The sequence below is a fragment of the Oryctolagus cuniculus genome, chromosome 8 (genome assembly GCF_051225735.1).
Source record: "Oryctolagus cuniculus isolate XC-2025 breed Fujian yellow rabbit chromosome 8, ASM5122573v1, whole genome shotgun sequence".
Lineage (NCBI taxonomy): Eukaryota > Metazoa > Chordata > Mammalia > Lagomorpha > Leporidae > Oryctolagus > Oryctolagus cuniculus.
Window position 1 is genome coordinate 36,355,466 of NC_142874.1, and position 17,812 is coordinate 36,373,277.

At 39.1% G+C, this 17,812-nt stretch overlaps 1 protein-coding gene across 9 annotated transcripts in view; it reads right to left on the bottom strand.

Annotated features, from left to right (window-relative positions):
- Nucleotides 1–17,812, bottom strand: part of GRIA2 (glutamate ionotropic receptor AMPA type subunit 2) — a 170,834-nt gene that overhangs the window by 74,204 nt on the left and 78,818 nt on the right. For all 9 annotated transcript variants that reach the window (XM_089302277.1, XM_051819909.3, XM_089302275.1 and 6 more), the window contains exon 3: nucleotides 3,980–4,219. In XM_089302277.1, the coding sequence (XP_089158403.1) occupies nucleotides 3,980–4,219 (240 nt within the window). The remainder of the gene's footprint in view (nucleotides 1–3,979; nucleotides 4,220–17,812) is intronic.

Genomic DNA, 17,812 nt, shown 5'->3' on the forward strand with positions numbered 1-17,812 from the left:
TAAAATAGTACCTGAAACATAGCAGGAGCTGAATAATCAGGTTTTTAAAAAATTATTATACACACACACACATATATATTTATTTATTTATCTGAAAGGAAGAAAGAAAAAGAGAGAAAGAGACAAAGACCTCACATCTGCTGGTTCATTCCACAAGTGCCTGCAATGGGCAGATCTGGGTATCCCATGTGGGTGTCAGGACACAATACTTGCACCATTGCCTGCTCCCTCCCAAGGTGAATCTGGCAGGAAGCTGAAATCAGGAGCAGAGCTGGGACAGACACCCCGGCACTCCAATATGGGATGCAGGTGCCCAACCATTATTTAATCACTAGGTTAAATGCTTGCCCCTGAGTAAGCAGTTTTAAGAAATGAAGAAAGGAGCCAGCGCCGTGGCTCACTAGGCTAATCCTCTGCCTTGCGGCGCTGACACACCAGGTTCTAGTCCCGGTCGGGGTGCCGGATTCTGTCCCGGTTGCCCCTCTTCCAGGCCAGCTCTCTGCTGTGGCCCGGGAGGGCAGTGGAGGATGGCCCAAGTACTTGGGCCCTGCACCCCATGGGAGACCAGGAAAAGCACCTGGCTCCTGGCTTCGGATTGGCGCAATGCACCGGCCGCGGCGGCCATTGGAGGGTGAACCAATGGCAAAGGAAGACCTTTCTTTCTGTCTCTCTCTCTCTGTCCACTCTGTCAAAAAAAAAAAAAAATGAAGAAAGGAAAGAAGAAATGAAGGGAGGGAGGAGGGAGGGAGAGTGGAAAATAATTAATTCATTTATTCAAAAGGAAGAGGGACAGAAAGAGTGGAAGAACTGGATCTTCCATCTGCTGGTTCACTCCCCAAATGGCAATGCCCTGGGCTGTGCTGGATAAAGCTGAGAGCCAGGAACTCCATCTGTGTCTTCCACACACTGAGGGCAGGAGCACAAGTACTTGGACCATCTTACACTGCCCTCCCAGGTGCATCAGCAGGCAGCTGAGTGGGAGGCATGGCAGCCAGGATTTGAACTCACACTCATACAGAACGCTGGCATCACAGGTAGTAACTTAACCCACTGCTCCTTAACACAGGCCCTATTATAAGCAGTTCTTGAGTGACAGAATGAACACTACTCTTCATTACAAAGTCCTGTGAAGGAAGCTATTGCTTTGAGAGAACAACCATATGGCAGACATCCCTGAGGTCAAGTAGGAGTAAGAATTAGAGATATTACAGAAATTTGAGAAAGTAAAAGGAGGTCAAATGGGATGTATGTAGTGACTGTGTAAGACAACAGAATGTACTAGACAGTTAGGCAAGAACCAGGTGTTAAAAGGCCTAAAGCAATACAAAGATTTTTCTATTTTATCCCCCATTATAAAGAGAAGCTATTTGAAGTGTTTTAAACAAGAAGAGATGTGGCAAAAAATTCATAATTTTGGATAATTCACGAAAAATGGATTGAAGAGACAAGTGTGGAATTGGAGAGATTAGAGACTGAGCATGTGATGGAGGCTTGGTTTGGGGTTGGCAACTTAAAATAAAGTATCTAGATATAAAATATACTTAAGTAGTAAAAATTACTTCAGTAAGATGCAAGAGTGGGCAATTATTTAAAATTCACCAAAATTTCAGGCTAGCTTTTAGAAAAAGAAATTCTTTATTTTAGTGCAAGTGTAACAGAAAGACTGAGAGAGAGCACCCATCTGCTGGTTCACTCCCCAGATGTACACAACAGTGGGGATTAGAATTATGTCAAAGCCAGAATCAGAAACTAAGTCTGGCTGTCCCATGTAGGTGGCAGAAGCCCAATTATTAAACCTTTATCGCTGCATTGAGAGCAGGCTAGAGGCAGAAGCCAGAGCTGGCACTTGATCCCAGACACTCCAATTTGGGATGTGGCCATCTTAACTGGGGTCTTAGCCACTGATCTAAATGCCCAACCTTCAGGCTAGTCTTTTGTTTGTTTGTTTCTTTCTTTCTTTCTAGATTATTTATTTATCTGTTTTTTTTTAACTTTTATTTAATGAATATAAATTCGCAAAGTACAGCTTATGGATTACAATGGCTTCCCCCCCATAACTTCCCTCCCATTTCAGGCTAGTCTTAAAACAGAGTACTAAAGGAGTTAGCAGAGAGCAAGAAGAAAGACTAAAAGCCATTTAATATGCTCAGATTTATAAGCTCTTTTATCAACACTAACAAGAAGTATGCTTCAGAATCCATCCAGCACATTGAAATTCCTATTTAGTCTAAATGGGTCTCTGTCTTAATTTTTCATTCTTGATGGGAGTAGCAAAGCACTCCCTTCTCAAAGCAGGGACAGGAAGTTGGTGACACAGCAATTTCTCCTCGGCTGCTGAAGTGCTGACTGGCATTTCCACCAGTGTTCTCACTCCCAATCTAGGAGGATGGGGCAGAGAATTAGACACATAAGCTCAAGTGCGCCTGACTCAGGGTTGCTCCAGCAAATGACTACAAAAATGATCAATGGAGAATTGATGGATGGCCAGGTCTTTTCTAGTCTGCCTTCACAGGTTAACAAGATGCCCTATCTTGGTTGAAGCAGACTTCTGGCTTTCAATTGATCTCTTAAATGTCCCAGAAGCAGGCTGCTGAAGGAAGTGCAGCACGGTACTTAGGTCCTCAGAATCTAGGACTTGTTAACTCTTTTGACTCATGCTATGCAGAAAAATGGACATATGAACATACACACAAAACACCTCATACATTTTACGGATTACACAGACCCACCAAAACCTGACCATGGATCCAAGAATGGTTAAGATCATCTGAGATCCTATAACATGTAAGTCAAGTAATTTTGCTGATTCTACACTTTACTATAAGGGACATGAGAAAAAAAGAAGAATTTAGTATAATGGGTCAAGACTGGCATGTAATCAAAATACCTCATCAGAAGCAAACATGAAATCGCGTAAAGAGCATGAGTCCTGTTTCAGAGACCCTTTGTTCAGGATGAACCACATATGAGTGGATCATGAGCAAACCTTTCAAATGCTTGAGATTCAGGGGTTTTACTTTACAGCAGAGTTAATAATGATGCTGATAAGGTTAATAGCTATAAATCACTGTAAACGTTTTTTATCTATTTATTTACATTTTACTTAAGTCACTTCATTGATTATGAGTAGTCATACAGTCATCTTAAGATCTCAGTGGCTGATGTCAGAAATTTCTTTTTATGTTATAATTGAACATTTGAGGATCAGATTAAAATGGTCTATCTGTAAACCCGTGGCTTTTGTTGTTGTTTTACTTCAGATGTGTTTCCCAGTTTTCAAACTGCATTATTAATTTACACATCAAAATTAAACCAAATCCCAGTGGAAAGAAGGGGCCATCAAAGAAGGAGGTAACTTTCTCTGAAGGAAGGAGAGAACTTCCACTTTGGCCTTGTCTAAATAAGGTCAGAGTTTGTGAACTCAAGAGGCTTCCATAGCCTTGGAAGCTCATGACAAGAGCCTCGGGTGATTACTGATGTCATAAATAAGAGTGTCAATTGTTAAATCAACAATGGGAGTCACTGTGCACTTGCTCCCCGTGTAGGACCTCTGTCCTTAATGTGTTGTACTATGAGAATTAATGGTAAAGCTAATCTTCAAACAGCATTTTATACTTTGTGTGTCTGTGTGGGTGCAAACTGTTGAAATCTTTACTCAGTATAGAGTAGATCTTCTGTATATAAAGATAATTAAAAATGAATCTTAATGAAGAATGGGATGGGATGGGATGGGATGGGAGAGGGAGTAGGAGATGGGATGGTTTGTGGGTGGGAGGGTGGTTATGGGGGGAAGAACTGCTATAATCAAAAAGTTGTACTTTTGAAATTTATTTATTAAATAAAAGTTTTCTATGAAAAAATGAAACCAAATGATCTTTAAACATTAACACAGGTTTATAGCCCCATAACATCACACTGAGGTGTCACAGTTAGGTGTTGAACTTGACTCATTACAGAGAGAGAGAAAATTACCACTTACCTCTGTCACTGTCATACAGGTATGCAAACTTGTCCCATTGATAGTATTCAATCAAACTAAGGAGTGCTCCTTTGAGGTCAGGTCTCATTTGAATAACAAATGGATGCGTGCCATCTGTTGGGAAGCTGGGAGTGATGAAGGAGACATGGAGAGTTCCACAAAATGATGTGATGGTGTTTACCGACTTCTTGTCATAAAATCCAAAGATAGCATAGACTCCTCTTGAAAACTGGGAGCAGACTAGAAGAGGGAAAACAGGAAGGATAAATCATTGTAATTAGCACAGAATCATATGGATTTGCTTGAAACTTAATGTCCTTTTGTATAAATTCAAAATCACTAATACACTGAAAGAAATATAGAGCTTATATTGGTCATCAAAATATATGAGCACACCTTAAGGACTTTTTAAGGACTTCAAATAATTATAAGGCATAAGAATAATATTTCCTCTGGCGATGATGAAAATGCTTTGGAGCCAGCTAGGGGTGACAGCTGTGCAACATTGTCAACGTACTAAATTGTACTGAGTCACATGCTTTAAAACAGCTAGCTTAATGTTACATGAATTTCACCTCAACTTAAAACATTTAAACTAAAACTATAATATTTCTATATACATAATGCATGCATTATTATTTAACAAACCTCATAAACATACTTTAGAAAAGACACATAAAAATGTGCAAGGAAAAAATTGTTAGTTAACAAACTAGTTACCCGAAACTTATATCCACTCATACCAACTCACTCCCTATAAAATCTGATATCTTTGAAAGGCTTATTGTATTTAAGATGCTTTTATATTAGAAAATCAATATGCTTCCAGAGAATTCTAATGCTGACCAAAATCTCTTTAAGAGAGGTAAATGGCCCAATAGCATAATACATTCAGAGACATGTCAGCTGAAAGAGACATCTCCCACTTTGGGTCACTAAGTCAAACAGGGATTCAATGAACTTCATCATTCTTAATTTGTATCTTTCCCATGGACCTAACTTGTCCTTATGTCCCACTATATATGAAACCAAGAATATTACTGAGGTATCTTTACCAAAGACCATTATTCTTCACAAAATAATGATGCTGTATTTGAAAGTTCCCACTGCACCATAACCTTTCATCCTCTTTTAATATTTGTATTTCAGTGATTGGCATATGATGCTACCTTCTCCGATCCCCTTACCCAAACCCAGTGTATCACCATGTCATGATCATTGTAATATCTGAATATACACAAAAGTTGCCTGTTTATTTTTCTATTTATTCCAGCCATCCAAGTTCACTGACAGCATATATCTATACCATGCTTGGTATGCGCCTGGCATGTTCTCTGGCATATTAACTCATTTCTTTCTCATTATAACCCTTGAAGTGGAAGCATTATTGCTCCCAATTTGTGGTTGCGAAAATTAGCACATAGAGTGATTAAGTGTCTTATGCACATCATCCAACTAGTAAATGACAAATTCTGACTCAAACCTAGGCAGTGGAGATCTAGAATCCATGCCTTTATCTATGGGTAGCAGTGCTTTTCTTATATGGATTGGTAGACTTTCTGCCTGACTCTCCTCCCTCTTCCACTTCTATTCCTTTCATTCAATTTATGATATCATCAGAATGATCTTCTGAAACATAAATCTTTTTAAACTTCTTTGAAAAGTAAAAATTTTAAGACATGGCCAAGTGCAGTGGCATAGTGGGTAAAGCTGCTGCCTGCAGTGTCCGCATCCAATATGGGCGACGGTCAGACACCCAGCTGCTCCTCTTACAGTCCAGCTCTCTGCTATGGCCTGGGAAAGTAGGGGAGGATGGCCCAAGTGCTTGGGCCCCTGCACCCACGTGGGAGATCAAAAAGAAGCTCCTGGATCCTGGCTTTGGATCAAACCAGCTCATGCTGGCTGTTGCAGCCATTTGGGGAGTTAACCAGAGGATGGAAGGCCTCTCTCTCTCTCTCTCTCTGCCTCTGTAACTCTGCCTTTCTAATAAATAAATCAATCTTTAAAAAATAATGATAAGACAGATTCCCATAACACTCTATAGACACCATCCACAGCATAGGCTTACAGTTACTGATTCAGGTCTATCACAAGGCTTTGAATGAAAAAACAATAAATGATATTCCTCCATTCCAATGGTCTTTTCAATCCAAATCACAAAATAGCACAATATGACAACATAGAATATAGTATTATCACTTAAAATTAATCTACCCTGTTTGAATGATTAGACCAATACAATCCTCTTTTATTTTTTTAACAAAATAGGTGACTTGACAAAAACAATTTTTTTCATCAAGGAACATTGCTAAAATATATGCACTTTCTAATAGCCAATCTCAGAGAACCAATATAGGCTATAATTTTTAGCAATTCTTTTATGATATGAATTCAAAGGATAGCAAGATTGTCCATTTATTTGAGAGACCTTTATTCAGAAAAGATTTTCATTTTCTTTAAATATTCTGATATTCAACTCACTCCTCTCTAACATAAGATGTTTTCTGAGAGCTCTATGCCCTAATCTATCAATGGGAATCTTTTCCTTTATTACCAGTCTTCTGTAGAATTGACTGTTAAATCTCAGCAACTGAAAGCATTTTTACATTTATTTTATACTTCAACATAAAGCAAAGACAAGATTACTGATTTTATTCATATCCATGTTTCTTGCTCTTCTCTGGGTACAGAAGTTGAAAATAATCTTCAATACGTTTAAAACCTATATCCATTAGTCACATACATGAAAAGAAAACTTTCATTGTTAAAAAGCTTTTAGGCAAACTCTACAGTGATTTCTTACTTTATACAGGTACATATGTGCACTGATGTATATATCTTAAATTTGTTCAGATTTTTGTTAAAGCTTAGATCTTAAATTGATGATTCCATGTGACATATGAAAAGAGAGAATTGCTATAAAGTTTTCTCTGGGTATATTTTATTTCATTTCGTGTAAAGCATTGGCATGTCATCCAGATACGATAGGAGTATCATGCCATGTGATTTATTAACAAGACCTTTTCTCATCTTACGTGAAGCAGCTTCTGCAGTGGAAAGAGCCAGCACAGTATAAGCAGGATGCTTGATAAAGGATGCCACTGTTTGAATACACAGGCAAGCATAATAAGGAGCCATACCTTTCATTTTCCATTTGTCTTAGACTCTGGAGTGAGTTGTCAAGGGACCTTATGCTTATCACAGCCATCTGGAAAGCCTGGCTCAGGCCCAACAACAGGCACAAGCTGTACAAAACTTCCTAAGAAAGTACAGTTCCCCTAACTCAGAAGGCACTTTCCCCACCACCTCCTCCAAGGAAATTCAGCTAATTTGCCAATGAACAGAATTTGACTACATTAGCTGTTACCTTCGGCCTTTCTCAGTCTCCCTCCATCCTTTATCACTCCATGGCATATATTCAATTGTTTGTCTATAAATTTGATTTTTTATGTTTCTCTCTTAATGTCCCCTTACTACATAATAATAGCCATTTGGTCAACATATCCCATTTCTCTCTCTTTACCTTAGGTCAGTCACAGATTTTTGTCTCCAAGTATGAGCAGGATGTCATTGAGCCTAGCAACAATGAAGAAAGAGTAATAATGAGGGCCTAAGCTAAGGTATTCTGATTATCCAATTGACAGTGACTATGTGAAGATGAAAAACTTGATGCTATGCTTTTGATTTTATTTTTTAATTATTTTATTTATTTATTTGAAAGGCAGAGTTGGAGAGAGAGAGAGAGACATCTTCCATCTGCTAGTTCACTTCCAAAATGGGCACAAATGCCAGGGCTGAGCCAGAGAGAAGCCAAGAGCCTGGTACTACAATCTGGTCTTCCATGTGGGAAGCAGGGACCCAAGCATTCAGAGCCACATTCCACTGCTTTCCCAGGCGTATTAGCAGGGCACTGGATTGGAAGTGGAACAGCCAGGACTCTAACAGGCTGCTCATTCAGGATGCCAGTGTTGTAGGCAGTGGCTTAACCTGCTACGCCACAATACTAGACCCCGTGCTATGCTTCTAACACTCTAACCCCAAATATCCAAGACTGCAAGCTAATATTGATATTCCCTCCAAATAATGAGGTACTACAAGAAGTTCATGGAAAATTTGAATTAAAATAAAGTTTATTTGAGCACAGAAAATTTTGTAATTTTTGTATAGTTTTGTCATGGTATGTATTTTCTATTAAATTTCTATAAAGTTCTAACATAGCATTGATACAGGAGTCTTTTGCCAAATCATCCATGAAAATAATCACCCATGAAAATTACTGTTCCATGATTAGAAGAGAAATTATTCATTTCATTTTCATCTCTACCTTATTCCACAGTGATACCTCCAAAACTAAAGCCATGACCTAACTTAGATCTATCCTGTAAACTGGAAGGTTTATTACTACTGAGAATATCAACATAATGTGTGTATGAGTTTAAGATATATTTATTTAATTGAAAGAGTTATGGGATGAGGGAAATACAGAGAAAGGGAGAGACTTCTTCCATCTGCTGGTTCACTTCCCAAATGGCCACAATTGCTGGGGCCAGGCCAGGCTGAAAACAGGACCATGGAACTCCATCCAGGTTTCAGACATGGGTGCAGGGTACTAAGTACTTGGGCCATCTTCCACCACTTTCCCAGGCACATTAGTAGGGAGCTGGATAGAAGGTGGAGTAGCTAGGAATCAAACCAGCACCAATATGGAATGCTAATGTCACAAGCAGTGACTTAACCCATTGTGCCACAATGCTGAAAACCAAAGATTTTTGAAAATGAATTACACAATACCAGCATATTATATAGATCTCTGTATGCTGTAAGTCACCTCTGGAGAGAGAAGAAGAAAAACAAAGCCTCGATTTGACCTCCAACTTCATGACCCATATAATTGCACACTGTAAACCACTATTATAGGCACTGGAATAATTATACTGTTTAATATTAGAATTGTTTTTATGTTTTTAGACTTTCTCCTGATTGCAAAGAAGCAAAGATGCTCTCACTGAATTCAATTCGAATTAAATATTTAATAGCAACTTTGAGAAACTCAGCAAAGGAAAGTCCTTCTCAAAGACACTTTGGGTCAAACAGCAGAAATGCTAATCTCCTGGGTGTAAGCAACTTGCTGATTATTTCACTTTTTATTTCAACCCCAGATGATATAAGCCAATAACAATGCTGATGGTGCATCTAACACATCTTTTTCTCTTGGATTGTTCTGCTCATTTGTGCTGTTAATGCAGCATGCATGATACAGTCTGGGGAGCTTCAGTAGAGAGGTGGAAGAATTGGTGGTGATTTACTTCAATTCACGTATTTTATATTTACCAATCCCCAATCACTTCAGCGAAACAGCATAAGCCACTTCATGAGCAAAAATGGCTACAGCCCCTTGCAGCCAACACAGGCTCTGGTGACAGCATAGCATCAAGGCAGGCTGACTTGAAAATACGGAGAAAACAGCTCGCTCTCCACTTCACCACTAAACTCCTGACATTGGTTCTTCGCACACTTTGATGCTGAGGTTGGTATTGAAATTTGCCTGTCATTGATTAGTAATGATCTCCCACTGAATAAACACAATAGTCTCTTTCTCAGATGTAGCTTCTTACTTTCTCTGAATTTGTAAGTTGAAAATCTGTTTCTTGAAATTCTCTCTCCATGGTTACTAGTCTTGCTATTTTCTAATTTCTCCTCCTCTTTGCTGCTGAATAAAATCTTACTTTCTTGGTAAATTTTTCTCTTCCTTTAGTTATCTTTCACTGCCTTATAGTTTTCCTACATATAAAAATATAAAGGCATTTTCTGAGGATTAGCTTTCTCTCCTCTTTTTATACTCTGTCATGTAGTGTGTCACCCCTTCCAATAAAGTCAAATTCAACTTTTATACACATAACCCCAAACCTTCATGATTATTCCAGTTATCTCCATAGCCGCTTATTCCCCAAGAATATATTAACTGTAAATATTCCATGTGATAAGCGTTGTCTTGGTTTTGGAAAGTGCTACAACACAAGGGAGAGACATATTTTTCCCCCTGGGGTTGACAGTTTACTTCTACTATCTAACTCTCTAGCATCTCCCATTATAAAACTTTTAATTTTATGTAATTCCAACTAATTCAATAAAAGAAGAAAATCCTTGAAATTTTTATCCTTAAAAACCACATCTTACTGCAGTTTTCTCCTTCTGCTCATCACACTATAATGACTGCAATTATTTAAATTCAGTGATTCAGAGTAATGAATTTATTACTCTTCCTTTATGCTTCATGCTATCCATGAACTACATCTTATACTGATTCATTCCACATTAATTAAGCATCTTAAGAATCCACTATGAACAATTCTAGGTTTTATGTAGACAGCATTAAGCACGGCAGGTAAGGTTTCTACTTACATGAGGTTAGCATAGAAGTACTATTTTTCAATAGAAAGCTTTTATTTAATAAATATAAATTTCATAGGTATAGCCTTTGGATTACAGTGGTTCTTCTTCTTATACCTGCTCTCCCACCCTCAGATCGTCCCACCTCCTACTCCCTCTCCTATCCCACTCTTCATTGATTCATTTTTAATTATCTTTATATACAGTAGATCAACTCTATACTAAGTAAAGATTTCAACAGTTTGCACCCACACAGACACACTAAGTATAAATATCTTCCACAACTTCACCCAGCTCTTCTTTCTCCTTGATTCTGCCATGCTAAGTGATGCTTCATCTCTTCTCTCTCCTTCCTTCTCTTGTCATATGAGTTATCACAAAGCATTCACAAAAGAGGCAATCTCCAAGAATCTGTCTTCTAATTGCTTTTTGTTGTTGTTCTTCACCATTCTATACCCTTAGTAAATATATTTCTACTAACAAAGATCAAATTCAACTTTTTGTGCTAATGTTTACCAATCCTCATCATTCCCCCAATTGTCTTCCTTTATTTATTTACTGAGAATATACTGCATACATATTATATGTTATTAGTTTTACAATATTGCATTTTGTGACTGTTTTTGAATCTATTTCCTGGCTGATATCACTTTTAATTGAAATATTCTTTTCAGCAAGACCTCAAGTATGTGCTTTTTGTAATAAAGCAGAATAAAGAATATATGGAACTTGGACCACTGTTGTATACTATCAAAAAAGCATATAACTTTAATGTCAAAATAAAATATCAGGGTGGACATAGTAGTTATGATGCTACTTGGAATGTCCACATCCTATATTGAGTGCCTGGGTTTGAGTCTTGGTTCTGCTCCTGACGTCAGCTTCCTGCTAAGTTGCACCCTGGGAGGTGAGGTGATGGCTTAAGTAGTTGGGTTCCTGATACCCACATAGGAGAGCTGCACTGAGTTCTGGTTGCCCTGCTTCTGTCTTGCCCAGACCTGGTTTTTGCAGGCATTTGAAGAGTGAAACAGTACATGAGAGTTCCGTCTGTATGTCTATCTCTCTTTCTTTCTGCTTCTCAAATTAATAATTATTTTGTCAGAAGAACTTAATTATCACCAAGAAGTTCTTATTCTGAACCCATTGATCTTCAGGGGCTCTGACCTCAGATACAGCCATTCTAGAGCCTTAAAAGTGAGGATGAACTAGGTTTAGGTCCTGGCTTTTTTTTGTCACGCGTGGTTGGGCAAGTTACTTTGCTCCATTCCTTCACAGCTTGGTCAATGGAAAAAAAGATGCTGCTGCTGCATGTCTACCTCATTACAGGACAGGAGCTAAAACAGTGCTAACAACTAGTAAGCCCCATATATGTCCCTCATAGCTTCCCCACTTCCATTCCCTATTTTCATCAATATTGATGTGAACTATTTTTTAATCATGTACCAGGATTTCCTCATATTTTCCATCAGCCTAAAATTCACCAATTCTCTAAGTTCAGACCATAACTCGTAGGAATCACCCCTTATTCCCTTCCTCTCTCCCTAGCACATAAATTGTCATCAAACACTGCTCACTTGACCTCTCAAACCTGTGCTTTCTCAGCTCCACTCACCTTGCTCCACTCACCATAATATTATATTATGGTCCTTAATAACCTCTTAAATAACCTCCTTGATAAGAAATCACTTTCATAGTGTGGCAGATATAAGTCTCTTGCTTAGCGAATAATATATGCAGCAGTGTTCAAGTGTTGCCTGTTTCAGTTGTCTGGGTTACCAGCCACCCCCACATGGGATTCGAAAGCAATCTGCATTTCTGCATAGCATCCTGTATAAGATTTGTCTGCTTTTGCCCTTAAATGCTGAGTGTATTGAAAGTAAAGGAGGAGGTGTCATCAATCTATAAATGCCTTTCAAGTCCTCGGCACACAGGAGCACTTGATAAATATCATTTAATAAAATATCAACTCTTCCATGAAGGGTGCCCTGCTTACTGTGAACTGAATATGATCTTCCCTGATAACGGACTCTGTCTTTATCTTGCTCACAGACAACTGCAGTTTGCGCCCCTCCGTGTGTGTGTGTGTGTGTGTGTGTGTGTGTGTGTATGTGAGTGTGTGTGTGTGTGTACAAGCGCGCCTCCAGGGTGGTGATTAATGACCTCCTGGATGGTAGGGGTCATGGTGGGAAGAGGATCTGAATTAGAAGCTCTTCTCTATCCTTCTTTGCCATGTGGTAAAAGAAACATTGATCTGGGCCATTGCCGTGGCTCACTTGGTTAATCCTCTGCCTGCGGCACTGGCATCCCATGTGGGCGCTGGGTTCTAGTCCCGGTTGCTCCTCTTCCAGTCCAGCTCTCAGCTGTGGCCCTGGAGAGCAGTGGAGGATGGCCCAAGTGCTTGGGCTCCTGCACCCACATGGGAGACCAGGAGGAAGCACCTGGCTCCTGGCTTCGGACTGGTGCAGCGCCAGCCATAGCGGTCATTTGGAGAGTGAACCAGCGGAAGGAAGACCTTTCTCTCTGTCTCTCCCTCTCTCTCACTGTCTATACCTCTACCTGTCAAATAAGAAAAAAAGAAACACAGATCTTAAGCCTGAGCTTCCTAATTGACTGCGTGGAGATAGTAATGCCTAGCCTGTCTACCCTACAGTTAATTTAAAGTTTAAATTAAATAATGCATGGAGAAGTGTTGGAAAACACATAAATCATCAAATAATGTAGTATACTGACAAAAATGCAAACATAACCATGTTTATCATTCTCTGCAGTATTCAAATAAGGAAATTTCACAAGCATTACCATTATTAAATAGTTGTTGAATGGTTAGAATCATTTGGTAAACACAGATATAAAACAGATCCTTAAGATGAAATTGTATCTCTGTTGATCATGATATGTTTCTGAAGTTTCATCAATGAGGTTTTCCTTTGTTATTGTACTGCCAAAAAAATGTTTGTAGTAAATAAATGGTTTTTAAGATCACTTTTAACTATAGCTATTTGTTTAAACAGTTTAAAATTACCTATGAAATTGGAAAAAAATTTTTTCATAATGGGAAAAATACAATCAGTATTACTATGATAAGATAATTTTTGGAATATTTGTGAAATTTTTATTTTAAAATTTCAAAATATATTGTCTATATGAGGACAAGTTTGTACAAAGAGGGGTGAAATTACTAACCTGAAAAAGTACACAGGGCAGGATGCAGTTGGGAGCCTTGATGAAAAGAGGTGAGTGTCTTTGGACTTGTGCCCAAAAGCACTTTCTGCATGTGAGAATCACTTAAAAGTTTTCACAATCCCAAATACCCAAATGTCTAAAGTTCAAAGTCATTGTTCAAGCCTTAAAGTTCATCATTATGGGGCTGGCACTGTGGTGCTGGCATGCCATACGGATGCCAGTTCTAGTCTTGGCTGCTCCTCTTCCAATCCAGCTCTCTGCTGTGGCCTGAGAAAGCAGTGGAAGATGGCTCAAGTGCTTGGGCCCCTGCACCCACGTGGGAGACCAGGAAGAAGCACCTGGCTCCTGGCTTCAGAATGGTGCGGCTCCAGCCGTTGGGGCCATCTTGGAAGTGAACCAATGGAAAGAAGACCTTTCTCTCTGTCTCCCCCTCTCACTGTCTGTAACTCTACCTCTCAAATAAATAAATAAAATCTTTTTAAAAAGTTCATCAATATTCTTTTAAATCTTATAATTGTTGTACTATATGATACATGGAACACTATGTCTCCAAGTCAAAATTACAGACAATGTTAAAAATGGAACTGTGGCCAAGCATTTCGCCTAGTGGTTTAAGCCACCATTCAGGATGTGTGCCTCTCATTGTTAGAGTTCCTGGGTTCAAGTCCTGCCTATGGCTCCCAATTCCTGCTTCCTCTTTATGTACATCCTGCGATACAGCAGTGATGGCTCAAGTTGTAGGGTCCCTGATATCCACACGAGAGACAAGGATTGAGTGCCCTACCCTCAGCTTCAAGCTGAGCTGGGAGCCATTTGGGGAGTGAACTAGCAGATGACAAAGTATGGCACCCTGGCCCTGCCCCTTGTCTATCTCTCATTCTGTCTGTGTTTCTGTCTCTCAAACAAAAATTCTTAATGCAGTTTTAATAAAATTGCAATTCATTTGTTCTCAGAAATTTTAGGTAAATAAGATGTTCCATTTTTGTGCAGTGGAGATAAACTCCCTATTTTCCATGAGTCAGATAATTTTAACATTCATTTACTTGTGCATAGTGGGTCCTCCCCTTTCTCTCTGTATGGTTAGCTGGCAATATCACATCTTTCATAAAGCCTACACTTTGCTCTGTTCACTACTATTCCCCAGGCCCAGATTGGTTCCTAGCGTAGACATGCTGTGTACAACTACAGAATGAAACACTTTAAATGATTCAAAGAAAACATGAAGAATAATAAACATACATCCCAATGACATTTTGTTTAAATCGCCCCACTGATGATTTTCCTATAGCCCTGACACACATCTTTATGGTGACAAATTACTTCTCCTTGCATACAATTTGATCCCATTTTTCATAGAAATATTAAATGTGATCCCACATCATCACTCAATAGTAGAAGACTATGAGGTTGTAATAAAACATTTTTCTTCCTCTCCTAACAAACATTTATCCTTGCTGACCTTCATGTTATGTTTGCTGAGTGAGGTGAAATGTCATAAGTCTATTGCAGTTGCCCATATTATACGCAGCTTTACAAAATCTATAACATTTATTCTGGCTTCATTCATCAACTGGGATAGCAGGCAATCATAGAGCTGGCAGTAACCGGCAGTAACTCGCATGTGAATTTTAATGACGGGTCCTGGACATGTAAATGAAAGAATATTACTTTTGTTTATTTAAAATGCTATTTCACAAATAGTCCTAGGCCTCATCCTCTGTACATGTATTCCCCTCTCATAAATATAGTTCTGTGCTCTGCAAATGCTTATTTGACTCCTGCTGTATGCAAGTTCCAGGCACTCCATGCCCTAATGCGATCTGAAGGTTGTGTAGAGAGCGTGCCAGGCTGAATGAGTGTCTGGAGGCCTGGTGTCTAATCCAGGCTGCGACTCCAGCCAGCTGTGTGCTTCTGGCAAGGTGCCACTTTCAAATGTCTCGGTGCCCTCCACGCGCTCGCTGAGCTCAAACTTGGGCCTGTACGGCTGAACACCAAAGAAAGAAATTCTGGAAAAGGTCGGATGGTGCTTGTTTCATTCATCACAGACTTCGCCATGTGAAATGTGTGTGTGTGAGATGGAATACACTTTCTAGGATGCACTTCTCACATTCTTGACGTGTTTGTTGAGGGTTTTGCTTCTCCTCTTCATTTTATACTTCTTTTTTTGTTTCCTCTTATCCTATTTACATCTACACTTTTGGACTCTTTTTTATGTTTACAGCTACTCCTGATTCTGATGTCTCAAAAAATCTCTTATCTGATTGTAATTACAATGTACAAAACTGAAGGATTATGTATTTACCAAATATAGATTAGATGATACTTCACTCCAAATAAACATTTTAGAGTTTGTGATAAAGTCTACTGTTTATAAATTAATGGGAAAAACAGCAAATACCTAGAAGATTTCTACTTAAAAGAGTTTTCATTTAGGGACATATAGAAAAACACAGCATATAACAGTCTTGTAGTTTGGATGCCCTCTTAGCAGATCTGGTAACCTCCTTAATTCTGTCAGCTCAGAAACTGCTGATGCTTTCACAGGTCATTTCTTTCTCATCCTATCACTTGCTAAGTTAGGTTTCTACATATGTGCCACAGAACTTATGTGTTAACCTATGTAACTTCACTTAAAAAGAGAAAGTCTTTCAAATATCACAGAATGAGAAAGTCCATTACTAAGAAATGCTCTAGACCATTGCCCATACATCCAAAATTGCTAAGGAATTGGAGAGATTAATTTCACCACAGTGGAATCGGATGTGTTGACCCTGGCAAAATTTTGACCTAACAATTATTAAGGATTCTTGGCACTTTGCTTTTAGGCTATCTTAAAGGTTCATTGAAGCACCTTCAAAATAATCTAGCACTAATGTTAGAAATTCCAAGTTATTTCCAACAAGTTAAAAATAGTGAACTTGAGTGGAGCATTAAGACTTTGACTATAATGTAAATTAAAAACTTGTTATGGCCGGCGCTGCGGCTCACTAGGCTAATCCTCCGCCTTGCGGTGCCGGCACACCGGGTTCTAGTCCCAGTTGGGGTGCCGGATTCTGTCCCGGTTGCCCCTCTTCCAGGCCAGCTCTCTGCTGTGGCCAGGGAGTGCAGTGGAGGATGGCCCAAGCGCTTGGGCCCTGCACCCGCATAGGAGACCAGGATAAGCACCTGGCTCCTGGCTTCGGATCAGCGTGGTACACCGGCCACAGCGCACCGGCTGGGGCGGCCATTGGAGGGTGAACCAACAGAAAAGGAAGACCTTTCTCTCTGTCTCACTCTCTCACTGTCCACTCTGCCTATAAAAAAAAAAAAAAAAAACTTGTAAACAACTTGTATGTCAAAAATTAAAAAAAAAAAGAAAGAAAAAGAAAGGAAGGATCAATATATTCTTAAAAATAGTATTTATGAGCTACTTGAATCTCTTCTCTTTGTATTAATCACATTAACATGAAAATTGATGAGAATTGTGTTGTAGTGAGTATCATGCATTTGCTGTGACCCTGAGAATCTAATGTATTACTAAATTTCTTAAATAAAAAAAAAAAAAAAACTAGTGGTAATGGAACCAGTTCCCTCAAGAAATTATTTTTATTTTTGGCTTTGCATTGATTTTAATTTAATTTAACATAAATGTTTATAACACACATAACAAGAATAAGTCATCACACACATTTAAACAAGCATATTCAAAGGCTGTAATTTTTCTTTGTTTATTAATCTTCCCAGAAGAAACCTTCATCAATAGTCATTTGGCTACTATACTTCTACCCCTGTGGTTCTAGTTGTAGGTGATTTTGTATGCTTCTAGTTTTATTACATTTTTGATTAATGAGACCACAAAAATTATCCTGTTACTTGTTGTGATATTGGACAGACAAATTACCATGTTCACACAGATGTTGTTCATGATTTAAACCACTCTATGGTACTCCCTGATTTGGATATTGCATCATTTCATTAACATTTTTTTTTTTTGACAGGCTGAGTTAGACAGTGGAGAGAGAGAGACAGAGAGAAAGGTCTTCCTTTTTCCATTGGTTCACCCTCAAAATGGCCACCATAGCCGGCACGCTGCGCCGATCCGAAGCCAGGAGCCAGGTGCTTCCTCCTGGTCTCCCATGCAGGTGCAGGACCCAAACACTTGGGCCATCCTTCACTGCCCTCCCAGGACACAGCAGAGAGCTGGACTGGAAGAGGAGCAACCGGAACAGAATCTGGCACCCCAACCAAGACCAGAACCCGGTGTGCCAGCGCCGCAAGGCG